Consider the following 18,832-nt stretch of genomic DNA (forward strand, 5'->3'; position numbering starts at 1 on the left):
AGGTTACACCACTCACAAGTTAACAGTAACTGTGAGGGATGTTATGTAATTCTTTCCTTTGAGAAATACTACATTCGATGGAAATACGCCTGGGAGGCGTTTCAGAATTCATGTGTTTTTCTTTGTTTTTAATAAGTTTAAGATGAGCTCTTTTTTTTGTTGTCATGACAATTTATTGGTATTTTTCAACAGTAACAGCATTGTTACTGTTGAATTGTTACAGTTGGTGACCAGTTTTTATATGCAGAAATAGCTGCTAGACATAAAAAAAACAGTAAGGAGAACAGTTTGTTCATTTACCTGTATAACCTTCAGGCTTTAGGTACACATCAGTATATTGTACTATTACCAACCTTGTTGCAATATCACAACACCAAATATAAAATGTTAAGAGGTCACAATTTATCCAGGGCTATTTAGAAATTACAACCCAGAGAAAAACATTCCCTCTTTGGTGTACAAAACATTAAGGACACCTGTTATTTCCATGACCAGGTGAAAGCTAGGATCCCTTATTGATGTCACTTGTTAAATCCACTTCAATCAGTGAATGATCAAGACAATATTTCAGTGCCTTTGAACGGGGTATGGTAGTAGGGTGCTGGGCACAACGGTTTGTGTCAAGAACTGCAACACTGCTGGGTTTTTCACGCTCAACAGTTTCCTGTGTGAATCAAGAATACCAAGTGTATCAGTTTCCTGCTACCTCATTACTTTGAGTGGGTATGTCCTGTAAATAGAGTTTCCTCTAAATGTTTACAAAAGGTTGATCGCCAACTTGTTTATCCCACCTTCAGAGATTATATTTCATGTCTAAAAGAGCTTCAAAATATTGACAAAACTATTCTGGAGCTCTGTGTTTGGACACCCTATCCCATAAACAGTCTATTCTATCTGTATCATGGACATTCGGTGTTACAGCGTGATTGACATTTAAAGGCAATGTCCCCCGTTAGCGGAGACTGTATATGTCGGCTCAATCGGAAATTACCTTTACATTTCTATCCCAAAATCTGTAACGCTTCAGTCCTAATGCTGGTTAAGCAGGCTCTGCCAAGGGTACACACTTAAACAAGCACCGGTCATCTGTTTCCATATCTGTTTGAGCATAAACATATATTTGCTTATGCACTCTAACTGGATCGCAGAGCAAGAGCTTGACAGCATCTACTGTACACGAGACTTACCAGTGCATCATTTCTAGTTTTAGCCATAGGATTACATTTATAGTATTTTCCCTGAAGTTTCAATAACGAGTTTCATATCAAACTGCAGTATTTATGAAGAAAAATCTGAGAGCATTGGTGAAATATCCATTCACAATATCCCTGTTCAATTTGTACTCAATAGACTAGAGTTGAGCTCTTCCCATAAATGCTGTTGGTGAGAAAAACATATCCAATGGTTAGCTTTGCATCATGATTGCAGCCAGGGATCTCTCATAATCTCCCAAACAGCCATCACTAGCCCCAGCATGATTAACAGAGCCATGTGACCAGGCCCTCCTGAAGCTGAGTTGGAAATCTTGATACGTCCCTCTATAGCCGGGTGCACCTTCTTCCTCTCAGCAATGTAGCTGGCCACCACCGATATGTCCATGTCACCTGAAAGAGAAACAGACACAGATAGTTTGACGTCAAGAACATTTTTTATTTTTTTAATGCAGCAGTTCACCAACATTGCTTGGTCTGATAAGTAATGGTTGTACAACAGAAAATGACCAAAGGGTTCCTGTTCATAAGGAAGTTGTGAGTCTGCAGAGAGGAGCTCACCCATAAAGATAGATTGTCTATGTCGCAAATAGCACTCTTTCCTTCCTGTGCCCTATGTAGTGCACTACCTTTGACCGGGACCCTGGTCAAAAGTAGTGCACTATACAGGGAATAGGGTACAATTTAGGACAGAACCATAGTGTTTTAATATGTTCAGATCTGTGAGCTCACCGCTGTCATGTTTCAGGTTCTCCTCTTTAATCATGGAGAATCCGTCTCCTCCTTCCACCATGTATGAGGGCAGGACCACCTTGTATAGCCTTCTGTCGTCCAGAGGCTCATAGACAGGCACTCGGCAGTCCGTACAGAGCACACTAATACTCCTAGCACGGTCCCCAGGGGGCCTCGACATATCATACTCTACATGAAATCCTATTGAGATTGTACAAGAGGGAAATAAAATCAGTCCAAAACACAGCGGGAGACCAAACACCTGTCCTCATTCCTCTCCCTCATGTAGTTTCCTCAATCTGTTGCTGGACCTAACTTATATGTAACCAATATGTAACAAAAACTAAATTCAATAAAGGTGCACAGGCTCTTGGGGATAGACAGCTACTAGAGACACACTGAGTGTTCTACTTCAATCAGTGTAGATGAAGGGGAGGAGACAAGTTAAAGAAGGATTTTTAGGCCTTGCGACATGGATTGTGTATGTGTGCCATTCAGAGGGTGAATGATCAAGACAGACTTAAGTGCCTTTGAATGGGGTATGTAAGTAAGTGCCAGGCGCACGGGTTTCTCAAGAACTGCAACGCTGCTGGGTTTTTCATGCTCAACAGTTTCCTGTGTATCAATAATGATTTGTGGGGGAGTCTTGGATGGTTGAGGGGTAGCTCTCACAGGGAACTGTGGGCGGATCTTGGATGGTTCAGGTCTCTGATTCGACTAAGTGGGGGATCTGTTGATGTGACCCTGGTTGCTCCTGTGGATTGCTCTGGATGGGAGCGTCTGCTAGATGACTGAATGTAATGTAAATGTTGAGCGGCTTCACTGCATGCATGTAGATTGTATGTTTTTTTTAAAAATCATTAAGATTAAAAAAAAAGATTGGTCCACCACCCAAAGGACATCCAGCCAACTTGACACAACTGTGGGAAGCGTTGAGTTGAGTTTATTTTTACAGGGAGAGTGCACATTAATCAACGTTTCAGTAAAAGTGCCGGTTTTAGCCAGCCGGCTAATTTTCAACCGCAGTCCATGGGCAGGTTATTAAAAACAATTACAATAACAATACAGACAATCATTGAGCACACGCAGAGCAACATAGGACAAGCAAGATGTAGCATGCAGACAAAGCAAAATAGCACAAAAAGCAACAAGACAAAATCCATAAAAACAACAGTGTTTCCACACCTGACAAGCTACAGACAACATGGAAAGCAGCAATACACAACTAGGGATAATGTTCACAAATCTGATTGGCCTTTAGCCATGTCTTCATGTTTTTTGTGAAAGTCTGATAGGTGGTGCAGTTACGTGTGTCTGATGGCAGTGTATTCCAGACATGGGAAGCTCTCACAGAGAAAGCAGATTGACTAAAGGTGCTTTTCCTTAAGGGAAATATACAGTCACCTCTCATGGCAGACCTTGTGGATCTGCTGCCATATGTTTGGGTTTTCTGTTTAACAAAAGTACTGAGTGGAGGGGGAGCCAGGCTATTTACGATCTTGAATACAAGACATGCATCAGTGTATTGCACAAGATTTTCCCAACTCAGGAGCTCATGCTTTCTGAGTATGTAACAGTGATGATGGCTATTGGGCTTCCTATCAAGCACTTTGAGAGCCTGTTTGTAGACAGACTGAATGGGTTTTAATGTTTGGGCCCAACTAGTCAAGCAGTATGTTAAGTGGGGAAGTATTATAGATTTGATGTACAGTTTTGCTACCTTTTGTAGTACATTTTTTTGTATAAATCATAAATTAGCTAGGTTGAATTTGGTTATTTGAATTACCTTTTTCACCTGCTTTTTAAAAGAGTGGTTGGAATCAAGTATGATGCCAAGGTACTTAAAGTCAGATACCACCTGGAGCTTCTCCCCTGACACATAGACATCTGGCTCAGTAGTATCAGTTGTTGGAGTCAACATTGGCCAGCATCCCTGTGGAATGCTTTCGACCCTTTGTAGTCTATTCCCAGACAAATGAGGCTGTTCTGAGGGCAAAGGGGGTGCAATTCAATATTAGGAAGGTGTTCCTAATGTTTTGTACACTCAGCGTAACTGCCCCTGCATGAAGTCATATTGTGACCCTCTGTACCAATTAAAATAAAACAGTGTCTGATACCTGATACTTGAAGGAATTCCCCTGTGTTCCCTCCATATCTCCTGACGGAGTGCTCAAAAGCCTTCCTCAGAGTAGATCCCTTCAGCTGAACCAGATCATAAGTGCCTCCAAACGGCAACACAGCAATGAGGTCCTCCATCGTGATGGAACCTAACAAAAGACATTTCACTCAGTTTCCTCAGCCATTGCTGGAGTTTATTCTCTCTCTTAAATGCACAGGGCCGGTTTCCTGGACACAGATTAAGACTAGTCCTGGAGAAATTGAAAAAAAAAAAAGGTGTCCAAGATTATGCCTAATCTGTATCCAGGAAACGGACCCATAAAGGCACACACACCGTTTCGACTCTGCTCATCTATGGATGACCGTATCGATCCCCCTTGGAGGATGCAGGAGCTAACATGGTTCCACTGAAGCTCATCTGCATATTTAATGTTGTGGTGTACCTACAGCGAAAAAACAGAGAGGATTTCAGCAGGTTACATCATCAGTAGGTTACAGACTGGCCCAAAGGTACCTGCTTTGGTTAGCTTGTCTGAGTACTACTAACTCACCATAGCGTCACAGATTAGGTTTCCCAGGTTGCACTCTCGGAACCTGCACTCTTCAAACGTTCCATTGAGATACACCAGGGTTTCCCCCACATACTGGGAGGAGTAATTTGCCAGGGCCTTTTTCCACTCGTTGACTTCAGCCAGAATACTGGGGTCTGACAAGACGGAATCATATACACTTACTATATACTCCATACAATATAAGAATTCTAATGCGTGTGTACATTATAATGATCCTGATAGTGATAATAACAGTGTTGACGTTTTCAATGAGAAAAACTAGCAGATCGGTAACATTGGTGAACTCATGCTTATCATTGTATTAAGATATAGTGACAGTGGACAGAGAGACATACTACAGTATAAATAAAATATCACCATGCACTACAAGTATACAACTACTGTATAACACCATCCACTACATGTATACAACTACTGTATAACACCATCCACTACATGTATACAACTACTGTATAACACCATCCACTACATGTATACAACTACTGTATAACACCATCCACTACATGTATACAACTACTGTATAACACCATCCACTACATGTATACAACTACTGTATAACACCATGCACTACATGTATACAACTACTGTATAACACCATCCACTACATGTATACAACTACTGTATAACACCATCCACTACATGTATACATCTACTGTATAACACCATCCACTACATGTATACAACTACTGTATAACACCATCCACTACATGTATACAACTACTGTATAACACCATCCACTACATGTATACAACTACTGTATAACACCATGCACTACATGTATACAACTACTGTATAACACCATGCACTACATGTATACAACTACTGTATAACACCATCCACTACATGTATACAACTACTGTATAACACCATGCACTACATGTATACAACTACTGTATAACACCATGCACTACATGTATACAACTACTGTATAACACCATGCACTACATGTATACAACTACTGTATAACACCATCCACTACATGTATACAACTACTGTATAACACCATCCACTACATGTATACAACTACTGTATATCACCATGCACTCACTGCTGATGCAATCGGAAGTCCATTTCACTGTGTACGTCCCAAATGGCATCCTATTCCCTATATAGTGCACTACTTTTGACCAGACCCCTATGGGCCCTAGAAGTAGAACTACTTCCTTGACAGGACTAGAGGTAGAATGTATGTGCTTTGATTGGACATGAAACATGCTACGTTGTTTTGGAGTTTCTATGGTGCTGAGGTTAGAAGGAAACCTCTGGCGCGTTCATTTACATTTCCAGTCTGTTGTTGTTACTTTCATGTTCAGTTCTGGAATAAATTCACTCTAGGCCCCATAATTCCTTACAAAAATATATGACAGTTTTACCAGATGCAGGTGTTCTGAAGAAAGGGTGCCTATGGGTCCTGGTCAAAAGTAGTGCACTATATAGGGAATAGGGTGCCATTTGGGATGCACTTACTATCAACTTCCCCTCGTTTTACTCAGCAGTACTGTACTTACCCTCTGGTACAGAGCTGTCCAGAAGGATGGGGTTGCCTGTGGACTGGAGCACGTTGCCAGCTTCGTCAAACGTCACCTTGAGGTAACCCAGATATTTCCCAAAGGCAAAGGCCTGCACCACAGGGACGTCACGCCCACCCTCTGACCTTACTATGACCGGGTAGGGACCTGCCGGGACCTCAGAGGAAGGCTGTTTTCCTAGAAACGGTGAATGTAAACCATGGAATTGATTAACATTGTTAATATCAGTCATCAGTTGCATTGTAATCATGCGTAAGAAAACAGCGTTGCAATTTATACAACGCCTAAATGACTGTGGGGTGAATAAAGATTCAATGCAGTCTTCTTGCATTGCTATTTTCTGTGCTTTCCCACCACATAAGTGAACGGTATAGGCCTCCGTTCAAAGGGAAACCTTCTAGGAATCACGTAATCACTCTCTTAATCCCTCCCTTAGTCACTTATTCCTCTCTGGCTCAACTTAACCCACTCTCCCCTACAGTTTATTGGACGTGCAGGTGTGGGAAGCAGACAGTTTAATGGCCCTAACAAAACATTCCAACATTAATCATGGCTGCTGCTGTGGAAAAAGCGGTTAGCAGCACAGCTCAAGTTAACAAAGAGTAAGGCTATGATTGGCATCACCGGAGAGGCAGGTGGCAGGTACTCATCGTTTCAGCTTTTTGCACTAAGGATGAGATGGTCACAGTCATTGGCCAAGAGCTGCTAAGGCATAAAGTACATACATCTACTGCATGTGTAGCAGAAACAGCATGGTTAGTGTGTTGGCTGAGCTATTAGTAGACCTACTTCCTTGACAGGACTGGAAGCAGAATTTATGTCCTTTTGATTGGACATGAAACATGCTACGTTGTTATGGAGTTTCTATGGTGCTGAGGTTAGGAGGAAACCTCTGGCGCGTTCATTTACATTTTCAGTCTGTTGTTGTTACTTGATTGCACTGTTGGATCACTTGGATCACTTCTCTTCTTGAACTGCACTGTTGGTTAAGGGCTTGTAAGTAAGCATTTCACGTTAAAGTCTACACTTGTTGTATTCGGCGCATGTGACAAGTAAAGTTTGATTTGATTTGAAAACTGTGAAGACAGCCAGGGACACATGTTCAGTTCTGGAATAAATCAACTGTAGGCTCCTTACAAAAACGATGACAGTTTACCAGATGGTGTTCTGTAGAATTACAGTTGCTAGCTACTATGATTGTAAATAAGAAAAGTAGCCTATAGCAAACATTATGCCTACCTGTGTACAGAAAGGTGTTACTATGTCCTCCGATGACCACATCCACACCCTTTACCCTTCTGGCTATTTCTTTGTCTGTAACGAAGCCAGAGTGACCGAGGGCGATAATCTTGTTGACCCCCAAAGTGATTAGTTTGTCAACCTGGAGCTGGAGGGCATCAATCTCATCCTCAAACACTAAGTTAGGTCCTGCAACAGAATGGGGAACAAAAAATGGTTTTACACCAGGGTCATCCTCAAATGTAGCTACGTATGGAAAGGCATCTCAAAATCATATTTGCTCCAAGACAAAAATAGGAAGCAAATATGAAGCAACCTGGACAAAGTGATCAATATGGATTATTGTGAGGAGAGAATGAGGGATATGAATAACAATGTACGAAATGAAGCAAAATAGAGGAGAGAGGGATTGAGGAAAAGAGGAAGACGGATGAAGAGGAGCTAGAACTTCAATCAATTGTACCTGTTTGTGACAGAGCGGGCGTCTCCTTTGATGTGTATCCCACCACGCCCACTTTCTTAGAGTCCACATCAAATACCTTATAGGGGAAATAAAGGCCACTGATGCGTGGGGCTAGTGTGTCATCTGCTTTGATGTTAGCGCTGAGGACTGTGCACTTTACCTCCTGGAGAAACGGCTTGATAAGTCCCTCCACTTTATTGTCAAACTCATGATTCCCCAGAGCCTATAAAGATAGTTCAAAACCACAGGAGCCTGCTTAGGGGAGGAAGGCTCATAATATTGTCTGAAACAGAGTAAATGGAATGGCATCAAACACATGAAAACCATGTGTTTGATACCATTCCATCCATTCCGCTCCAGCCATTACCACAAGCTCATCCACCCCAATTAAGGTGCCACCAACCTCCTGTGTAATCAAAACAAAGGTAAAAGTCATCCCCAATATTTCACCTGTTAACAAAGTGTGCAACAAATCAGCCATAATGTTCAGTAGTTATTGTGCTGCCAAGTTCGTCTTAGAAAACAAACAAACATATTTTTAGATTAGTATATCTAACCTAATCGAATCAAAAGTAATATTTGTCTTCATCTAATGTCTACTAGCCTCTGCCACAGGCTTTCACCTAGCCTGGTTAGCAGAGCATAAGAGTAGAGGCTACATGTCTACTAACAACTGATGGAATTAAAAACATCTCTGTGATTGGACATATCCTGGGGTTGGCTTCCCAACCATAATATAAAGATGCCTGGAATAATTCCCGGGGCAGTGTCACTCTGGGAATTGTAGTCCTTTGTCAGGACTAGTTTTACTCACTACCTCATTGACACGTTGCTCCAGGTTACCTGTCCCTTGTACATCACAGATGTCCCCGTTGTACCTGTATCTTTTTGTTGTTGTTGGGGGGGCTTTCAATTTAGGGTACTGCTGTTGAGAGTTGTATCGTAGAATGCACAAGGTAAAATGACAAAATGTGGCAGTACATGGGCAGTTTTGCTATCTCATTCACTGACAGACCTTAGAGAGATTTGTATAAACTGTCAGAAATGTCCAGTGGATCAACTACCAGCCCATGTTAGCTAGTTAGGCTAACCAGCTATCTAAATCTTGTAGTTATCATTGCCAGATTATGTGCCCAGAGGCCTCGACTGCCAGGGGGGCCCCATTGATTCTGTCACTCAGGTATCATATGTTACTACACCGATAAATTACAATATATATCAGGACCTTTGCCACCTAGGAAATGTGTGTGACCGAACCTTCTCAAATAGTAGTTGAGTACCCCAACACTAGCCCATATTTATATTCATTCTTACCCAACTAGGACTAAACGGCTTACCATTGCATCGTAGCCAAGTTTGTTCATAAAATGTGCAGCCTCAGCTCCCTTATAGACATTAAACCAAACTGTTCCTTGAAATTGATCGCCTGCGTCCAGCAGCATCACATTTTTCTCTCGGTTCCGGATCTCCTTTATTTTCGTAAATCTCCGTGCCACCCCGGCAAAACACGGAGGCTTGGTGCATTTGCCGGAGTCCTTGCTTGTCTCCTCAACCCGTGCGTGGACATCGTTGGTATGAAGCAGCGTGAGTTCCCACTCTTCAGTACAAACATGACTACAGATGCAGAGGTAGAATAAAATGCTCTTCAACGGCTCACGCACTCCCATTTTATCTGCTCGTTGACAGCGCAATGTATTAGAACAATGAAGTTATCCCCCCTACTTTCAGTGAGTGCACCAGAAGGCGTGGACTCTGTTCTTCTGAAATCGTAACATTTAAGAGAGAAAGAGGAAGAGAGAGAGAGTAATCTGGGCAAAATATTGTGCCTTCCCATGTACACATTCTATAGTTATAATATTGTAGTGTCTTCTTAGCTTTTACCACAGAGGTGTATACAGCATATGAAGAACATTTCTGCTATCTGAATTGTTCAATTCAATCACCACCCACACACTGAATTATGGCATAGCCGTGGGATGTAGGGGTGCTGAAGCACCCCCTGATAAATCACTATTTAAAATTAAAACATGTTCTCACCAAATTACTGCACTAGGCCTTTATTACGCCTGTATGAGCAGAGAAAAATACGAATTGACAAAATTCCCCTCACCCCAACCAATCGACAGCACCCCCACCCCAAAACATCTTCCCGCTGCCATGCATTACATCATAAAGATTAAGCACACTAAGCAGACATTTAGACATGCACCACTCCTCTTTGCAGTCACTCCACTCTCTCCCTCCCCGAACCAGTATCTGTTTACAGTTGAAATCAGAAGTTTACATACACTTAGGTTGGAGTCATTGAAACTCGTTTTTCAACCCCTCCACAAATTTCTTGTTAATAACAAACTATAATTTTGGCAAGTCGGTTAGGACATCTACTTTGTGCATGACACAAGTAATTTTTCCAACAATTGTTTAAAGACAGATTATTTCACTTATGATTCACTCTATCACAATTCCAGTGGGTCAGAAGTTTACATACACTAAGTTGACTGTGCCTTTAAACAGCTTGGAAAATTCCATAAAATAATGTCATGGCTTTAGAAGCTTCTGATAGGCTAATTGACATCATTTGAGTCAATTTGAGGTGTACCTGTGGATGTATTTCAAGCCCTACCTTCAAACTCAGTGCCTCTTTGCTTGACATCATGGGATAATCAAAAGAAATCAGCCAAGACCTCAGAATTTTTTTTTGTAGACCACAAGTCTGGTTCATCCTTGGGAGCAATTTACAAATGCCTGAAGGTTCCACGTTCATCTGTACAAACAATAGTACGCAAGTATAAACACCATGGGACCACGCAGCCGTCATACAGCTCAGGAAGGAGACGCGTTCTGTCTCCTAGAGATGGACGTACTTTGGTGCGAAAAGTGCAAATCAATCCCAGAACAACAGCAAAGGACCTTGTGAAGATACTGTAGGAAACAAGTACAAAAGTATCTATATCCACAGTAAAACGAGTCCTATATCGACATAAACTGAAAGGCCGCTCGGCAAGGAAGAAGCCACTGCTTCAAAACCGCCATAAAAAAGCCAGACTACGGTTTGCAACTGCACATGGGGACAAAGATCGTACTTTTGGAGAAATGTCCTCTGGTCTGATGAAACAAAAATAGAACTGTTTGGCCATAATGGCCATTGTTATGTTTGGAGCAAAAAGGGGGAGGCTTGCAAGCCGAAGAACACCATCCCAACCGTGAAGCACGGGGGTGGCAGCATCATGTTGTGGGGGTGCTTTGCTACAGGAGGGACTGGTGCACTTCACAAAATAGCTGGCGTCATGAGGGAGGAAAATGATGTGGATATATTGAAGCAACATCCCAAGACATCAGTCAGGAAGTTAAAGCTTGGTCGCAAATGGGTCTTCCAAATGGACAATGACCCCAAACATACTTTTAATGTTGTGGCAAAATGGCTTAAGGACAACAAAGTCAAGGTTTTGGAGTGGCTGTCACAAAGCCCTGACCTCAATCCTATAGAAAAATGTATGGGCAGAAGTGAAAAAACGTGTGCGAGCAAGGAGGCCTACAAACTTGACTCAGTTACACCAGCTCTGTCAGGAGGAATGGGCCAAAATTCACCCAATTTATTGTGGGAAGCTTGTGGAAGGCTACCTGAAACATTTGACCTAAGTTAAACAATTTAAAGGCAATGTTACCAAATACTAATTAAGTGTATGTAAACTTCTGACCCACTGGGAATGTGATGAATTAAACAAAAGCTGAAATAAATCATTCTCTCTACTATTATTCTAACATTTCACATTCTTAAAATAAAGTGGTGATCCTAGCTGACCTAAGACAGGGAATCTTTACCAGGATTAAATGTCAGGAATTGTGAAAACTGAGTTTAAATGTATTTGGCTAAGGTGTATGTAAACTTCCGACTTCAACTGTATGTGTGGGCTGCTACTGGTATACTCATTTAGAATAATAGATTAAACATTATATACTGGGCGGTCGAGCTCTGAATGTTGATTTGCTGAAAGCCGTGGTATATCAGACCAAATACCACGTGTATTACAAAACATTTATTTTTACTGTTCTAATGTTGGTAACCAGTTTATAATAGCAATAAGGCACTTTGGGGGTTTGTGGTATATGGCCAATATAAAGGGAAAGGGGGATACCTAGTCAGTTGTCCAACTGAATGTGTTCAACTGAAATGTGTCTTCCGCATTTAACAACTTCGCGTTGCGTCGTGCATAAGAACAGCCCTTAGCGGTGGTATATTGTTCATATACCACACCCCCTCAGGCCTTATTGCTTCATTTCTTAAATACAGCAGTGGTATTGGAAAGTCGGGGTCGTAACCCCCTAGAGGAACTGCAGTGGGGTTATTGAGTATCATTTTTTTATGGTTTCTTTTCATTTTGATAAGAGATTATAATTTGTTGAGTTGAAGGTTGTTTATTGATGTAAAAATATATTTTCTGGTGGAAAAAATGGGGTCCCCGCTGAAAAAGTTTGAATACCACTGCTGTACAGGAAGAGTCACTTTTTAAAATTTACAACTCCCAATAAATATTTATGTTTAAATACCAGATACTCTGTGCCACGTCTGTAAAAATGACAACGTCTGCAAACTCATCACCACAAATGGTGGAGGCTATAATCAGACTCCTTGCATACTGCTGTGTTGCTACAATTATTGCTCACAAACACATTTTCTCTCTTATGTCTGCTGACAGAGGCGTATAATGTACATGGACCAGAACTACCAGTAATAGTTTGTCTTGGGCTTGAGGTGATATCATAACAGCAGAGTTGGCTACAGTATGTGCTGATGAGTAGGGTAACACAAAAGGTTTTTTCTATCAGTGAATAAGAAGTAGCAGTGTGGATGCGTTCCAAATGGCACTCTATTCCATATGTAGTACACTACATTTGACCAGGGCCCATTTTGGAACAATGTTCCCTCTAAGCTACGCTAGAGTTTTCCGCCTTAGTTAACACTATCAACGTTTCCATTTACTGTGGGAATTATGATCGACTCAATGCAGTATTAGCCACTTTCAATGAACATACCAAAACAAAATGAATTATACAAGATTTAGTATGCAAAACTAACTATGCAAGAGATTTTGTTGTTGGCAGAGCACATCGAAGTAGAATTATATTGCATTGACACACATACACAGACCGGTGCGGCATAACCAATCAGACCTGTAGTAGGCCTATATGCAAATAGACCATTGTCATATATGGATCTGTGCCATTCACTTTGAACTGGACTGTTTACAGCATGTGCGATCGTGAGTAGATGTGCCTGTGCATATTTGTTCATATCCTTTGCTTGTTAGTGAGTTCTTTCACATGCAGTGCTTCTTTCACATGCATTGCTTGCTGTTTGGGGTTTTAGGCTGGGTTTCTGTACAGCACTTTGAGATTTCAGCTGATATACGAAGGGCTATATAAATACATTTGATTTTATTTTATTTATTAGCCCAGTTATAGATCATTTATAGTCAGCAATAGGGGAGTGATTGCTTCCTACAAGAGCACAAAATGTGTACATTTCCCACATCTTTGAAAAGCGAGTTGGGTAGAGGTTTTTTTTGTCTTAAATGGGCAGTGTTGTATTTTGAGACAGGCTTGAATAAGCTAAGTAGCCAATAGGCAGAGGGCAGCATAATTTGTCTGATTCTCTGTAATAATGGTATGGTAATAATAATGCATTTTATTTTGTAAAGTGGTTTCTTGCATCAAACAACACAGCAACATTTTCAGTCACCTCCTTGTCTGAAGAACAAGTGGATTAACAGGTTAATGTCAAGCCCTGCATGTTTTTTTTTTAAAGTCTCATGGAATGTAGGCCTACATTGAACACCACACATTGGCAGCTACTGTAGGCTGAATGATAGAACTGACGTCTGTGCCCAGTGGAAACAGCCTATCCAGTAGGGGCTGGAAGCTATAGTGACCTTTGACTGGTCAACCAGACACGACGTTGCAGAATATTTGAATAAAGTTCAACTTTCTCCAACTTTAGTCCCTCGCCCATACTCGCATGGCCCAACGGTCCCCCCACCCACTTGGCTTCCTTCATTTAAAATGAATGGGCTTCTGTTGTTTCATCGCCCCCAACGTGCTACATGGATCTCTGCTGTTAGTGGTTCCAGTGGAATGGCTCTTTTTTCATGTTGTAGACCTTTAGGGTCAATTACCATGACACTTTCTATAGAGATTCTCCATTGGACATTCTTATTAGTTCAGGACTAGGCTTAATCGGTGTCTGGGAAACCGGAAACACATAATTGTTTCCATAATAATCATGTGTTTTAAGAACATTTTGGTCCCATTATCCGTCACCACTACCTCTTCTGTGGCTATTTATTACACATTTACTAAACCTTTATTTGGTATGTTCCAATACTATGAAAATCGTAGAGAAATGATAGTGTTATTAGTTAGACATACTGCAGGGGCACCTTTGACACACAAGGTGGCAGTAAACATTCATTCATGGAGATATGTACCTTTACCCAGAGATGAGGTACGCTGCATGTGGGACTGCTTTGATGTGTTACAGGGCTAATAACCGTGTCGTACCAGCACCTTCCACCACCAGATACCACCAGATACCACCAGATATGGTGACGTTCAAATAATACAGACTACTACTTCACTGGATATTTGAAATGAAAGCCAAGCCTGATGTTAGATGAAAAAATGTAATGGATGAAACAATTCACAGAACATCTGACAGCTTCTCAAGAGTCCCTGTTTATTTTTATAACAGCTGCTCACCAAATGAATGATGATCTGTGTGTGTGGGCTTGCACACTGACAGTCTCTCTCACATTCCCACTTCACATTCAACACAAATGACAAATGAAAAACACAAAGTATGAGTACGTTTCACTATAGGCTGAGACTGAGAAAGCAAGAGAGACTGGAGGCACTATGTGGAGAGGAAGTCCTTCCATTAGAAGTAACTCTATTCCGTACTTGTTACAGATACAGGTATCATGTGTATGTATCCTGTGTGTGTTTCTTTTCTCTCCTTCTCCCCTCACAGGTGACAATCATCATTCTCCAATCACATGGTGACATGGTGTGCATCCCAAATGGCACCATATACCTTTTTAGTGCACTACTTTTGACCAGGGCCCATAGGCCTTGTTCTGAATAGGTGAGAAAGAGGACCTGCTTGATATGAATGATTGATGAGGCCAAAGGACGAAGAGCACTTGGTGAGGAATGAAATTGTTGCTGGGCTCCTAGGGAACTATGAGTTGAAATAGAGTGATGAAATGACCTGCTGTGCATTACTGCATGTTCTTGTTCTTGCCCCCCATCCAGACCTGGGTGGGCGGAAAGGGAGGATGTAACAGAACTCTCCAGAAAGTAAAGGGGTTGGAGGAATGATAGTGAGGAGGTTCTGAGACTGTCAGGAATGATAGCTGGAGGGGCTAAGGGTGTGAGATTGAGACAGGAGGAGTTGAAAAGGAACATGTCGTCAAAGGGAAACCAAAGCTATTTGTTCTAAGACACTCTAAATTCAAAGAGAAGTCATTTTTTTGCATTGCTGTAATTTGCCCCATAAAGACTTTGAACATTTTGTTGCACAGTTTTGACACAATAGCTTTCTCAAAGACTATAGCTCCCTCTCAATGAAGTCTTAAAATGCCAGATGGCGTCCTTTTCTAAAGACCTGCTGTGATTTTATTTTCCGAGGTGAATTGAAATGGAGTGAATTTAGTGCCTATTCTTCAGAAAGGCATTTGAAAATATGTTTTCAACCTGCCAGCTGTGACTTCACGACACCTCATCACAGCTTTCCAGCTGAAGAACTTGTGTTTTGTTTGATTCCGTGATCATTCCTTGATTTAATGAACACATGTTGGTGATAAATAACTTTTGGCCATGTGCAGAAGTTCAGTGATATCAGTTACTAGCCTAATTTGAAATGGTCGCAAAATTATGGATATAATCGTATACAGTATTAGCAAATCTATAAGCTTTTTATGATTTTGGACCTCTCAAATCACTTACTGAGTTGACTTTTACTGTTTGACTAAAGCAACACCTCACGGTACAACGCCTCTCCCCCATGTGACCTACTTGTTGTGTGTATGTACTGACATGTATGTGTAACTGATAGATGCACATAGACGCACACCACATGCTAATGTTTCAAATGAATGTACCTTTTGTCTGTAATGTCTTTTTCATTATGGGTCGGGCCCCAGTAAGACTGTCACCATGGGGATACTAATATTTTTTTATATATCCAAAAAAAGGGGAGAAAGTAAACAGTGACTTTGGCATCATCACAACTACAGAACATGGGGGTGGTGGTGTGGGAAACTAACCCTTGCCTTGCCCGATCTTCTTGCCAAGTGTTAAGCCACTAGCACCCTTGTGGGTAGCAGCATGAATCAGTGACTAGTACGCAGATGCTACTCTGAAAAATATTAAAGTTATTAGCAGAAATTGATTAGTAGAAAAAAATGGTCTGAAAAATAATGTTCTCAGTTGGCTGCAAACTAACTGAGATCATGACTATTTTGTAATCAATGGAGATTTTATTTAATTACATTTTAATTAAATGGTTGAATAGGAGATAAAAGCTGAGACTCATGAGTTCTGTGATTGAAAAGGATTCAGAACTCCAGTGGAACAGCACTATCCTATCCGCCCGGCACATATTACATATCATTATCTGAATTGAATGTGAGACAATGTCATCAAAATTTAAAACAATTCTAAGCAGAAAGCAGTACACATGAGGACTGATGCAAAGTCCTATTACAATGTTGATTCATATTAATTTCTATGTGAGCATAAAACCAAACCCCCCAGAACCAAATCACAAAAGTTCATATGAAGTCAGAGGGGATCATTTCATTTCATGTTGAATGAAACGTTATCAGATATAGCCTTACCTCATTTCCTGAAAGAGAAGAGAAATGGAATTTCTCTCTCACTCTATGCATCTCATTATCAGGCTTGGGAGTTCCATATCCCCTGTCTGATTCACTTCTAAGTTCTTTTCATTCTAATTCTATGGTTCTATCCACCTATTCAGCATGGTAGAGATGGTGTCACTTAAAAGTGTTTCTCCTAACCTCTATGTCACTCTCCTTGAGAGCTTAATGTACACTGAACAAAAATATAAAAACAGCATGCAACAATTTCAAAGATTTTACTGAAACATGAGGTTATGGTGGCGGATGAATGGCATGACAATGGCCCTCAGGATCTCGTCAAGATATCTCTGTGCATTCAAATTGCCATCGATAAAATGAAATTGTGTTCATTGTCCGTAGCTTATGCCTGCATGGGGCACTCTGTTCACAACATTGACATCAGCTGCCCGGTACAGTTGAAACCGGGATTCATCCATGAAGAGCACACTTCTCCAATGTGCCAGTGGCCATCAAGGTGAGAATTTGCCCTCTGAAATCAGTTACGACACCACTCTGCAGTCAGGTCAAGACCTTAGTGAGGACGATGAGCTTCCCTGAGATGGCTTCTGACAGGCTGTGCAGCTATTCTTCGGTTGTGCAAACCCACAGTTTCTTCACCTGTCCGGGTGGCTGGTCTCAGACGATCGCGCAGGTGAAGAAGCCAGATGTGGTGGTCCTGGGCTGGCGTGGTTACATGTGGTCTGCCGTTGTGAGGCTGGTTGGACGTACTGCCAAATTCTCTAAAATGAAGTTGGAGGCGGCTTATGGTAGAGAAATTAACATTCAATTATCTGGCAACAGCTCTGGTGGACATTCCTGTAGTCAGCATGCCAATTGCACACTCCCTTAAAACATTTTAGTGGCCTTTTATTGCCCCCAGCACAAGGTGTACATGTGTAATAATCATGCAGTTTAATCAGCTTTTTGATATGCCACACCTGTCAGGTGGATGGATTATCTTGGCAAAGGAGAAATGCTCATTAACAGGGATGTAAACAAATTTGTGCCCAACTTTTGAGAGAAATAAGCTTTTGTGAGTATGGAACATTTCTGGGATCTCTGATTTCAACTCATGAAACATTGGATCAACACTTTACATGTTGCGTTAATATTTTTGTTCAGTATATCAGTAAAGAAAGCAAACTGTGTTTTCATCATAGCTAGTTCTAGACTCTAGGAGCTACACTAGGCATTTTAAAAGGAGCAAGAAAAAACATACACTTTTGACTGGGACCATCTGTACTTGTCTCTGCACATGTGGGGAGAACATTGATATATTTTAATTGTGAGAAGTAAGTGCTGCGGTGCCAGAGAGTCAGGATAGAAACAATTACAGAAGTCCATTAACTTGTCTTTTATAGGGGCTGACTGTACAACAGGAGGTAAGATTAGCACAGAGTGCCCAAATGATTCTGCATCGTTCAACATTTCAGCACTCAGCCAGGTGACTACTGATACTTAGTCAGTTGCATTAGAAACCCTCCCACAGCTGACTCTTTCCTCAGACTTACTTTGACTAAATTATTAAATCAAATCAAAGCAAATGTTATTTGTCATATGCGCCGAATACAACAGTGAAATGCTTACTTACAAGCCCTTAACCAACAATTCAGTTTTTAGAAAATACCTACAAAGTAAGGAATAAAAGTAAGAAATAATTAAAGAGCAGCAGTAAAATAACAATACCGAGGCTATATACAGGGTACCGGTACAGAGTCAATGTGTGGGGGCACCAGTTAGTCGAGGTAATTGGGGTAATATATACATGTACTGTCGGTAGAGTTATTAAAGTGACTATGCATAGATAATAAACAGAGAGTAGCAGCACCGTAAAGGGGGGGGTCAATGCAAATAGTCTGGGTAGCCATTTGATTAGATGTTCAGGAGTCTTATGGCTTCGGGATAGAAGCTGTTTAGAAGCCTCTTGGACCTAGACTTGGCGCTCCGGTACTGCTTGCCTTGCGGTAGCAGAGAGAACAGTCTATGACTAGGGTGGCTGGAGTCTTTGACAATTTTCCAGGCCTTCCTCTGACACCGCCTGGTATAG

At 41.3% G+C, this 18,832-nt stretch overlaps 1 protein-coding gene across 1 annotated transcript; it reads right to left on the reverse strand.

The window, feature by feature from the left end:
- Positions 1–150: 150 nt before the first annotated feature.
- On the reverse strand, positions 151–9,744 carry LOC115174945 (5'-nucleotidase). The gene is made up of 9 exons (XM_029733994.1): positions 9,202–9,744; positions 7,865–8,087; positions 7,402–7,590; positions 6,142–6,339; positions 4,613–4,767; positions 4,396–4,504; positions 4,061–4,210; positions 1,944–2,144; positions 151–1,604 (listed from the first exon to the last, which is right to left on the reverse strand). Exons 1-9 carry the CDS (start codon positions 9,529–9,531, stop codon positions 1,417–1,419), a joined length of 1,743 nt encoding a protein of 580 aa, XP_029589854.1. The 5' UTR covers positions 9,532–9,744; the 3' UTR covers positions 151–1,416.
- Positions 9,745–18,832: the final 9,088 nt, after the last annotated feature.

This window comes from Salmo trutta, chromosome 35 (genome assembly GCF_901001165.1).
Source record: "Salmo trutta chromosome 35, fSalTru1.1, whole genome shotgun sequence".
NCBI classification, from domain to species: Eukaryota; Metazoa; Chordata; class Actinopteri; order Salmoniformes; family Salmonidae; genus Salmo; species Salmo trutta.

Excerpts from the sequence above, each read along its gene's own strand:
- LOC115174945 (XM_029733994.1), bottom strand. The coding sequence starts at position 9,531 with ATGGGAGTGCGTGAGCCGTTGAAGAGCATTTTATTCTACCTCTGCATC. Across the intron at positions 8,088-9,201 it reads AACTTGGCTACGATGCAATG|GCTCTGGGGAATCATGAGTT; the intron begins GTAAGCCGTTTA and ends CTATCTTTATAG. Across the intron at positions 6,340-7,401 it reads TAACACCTTTCTGTACACAG|GAAAACAGCCTTCCTCTGAG; the intron begins GTAGGCATAATG and ends CACCGTTTCTAG.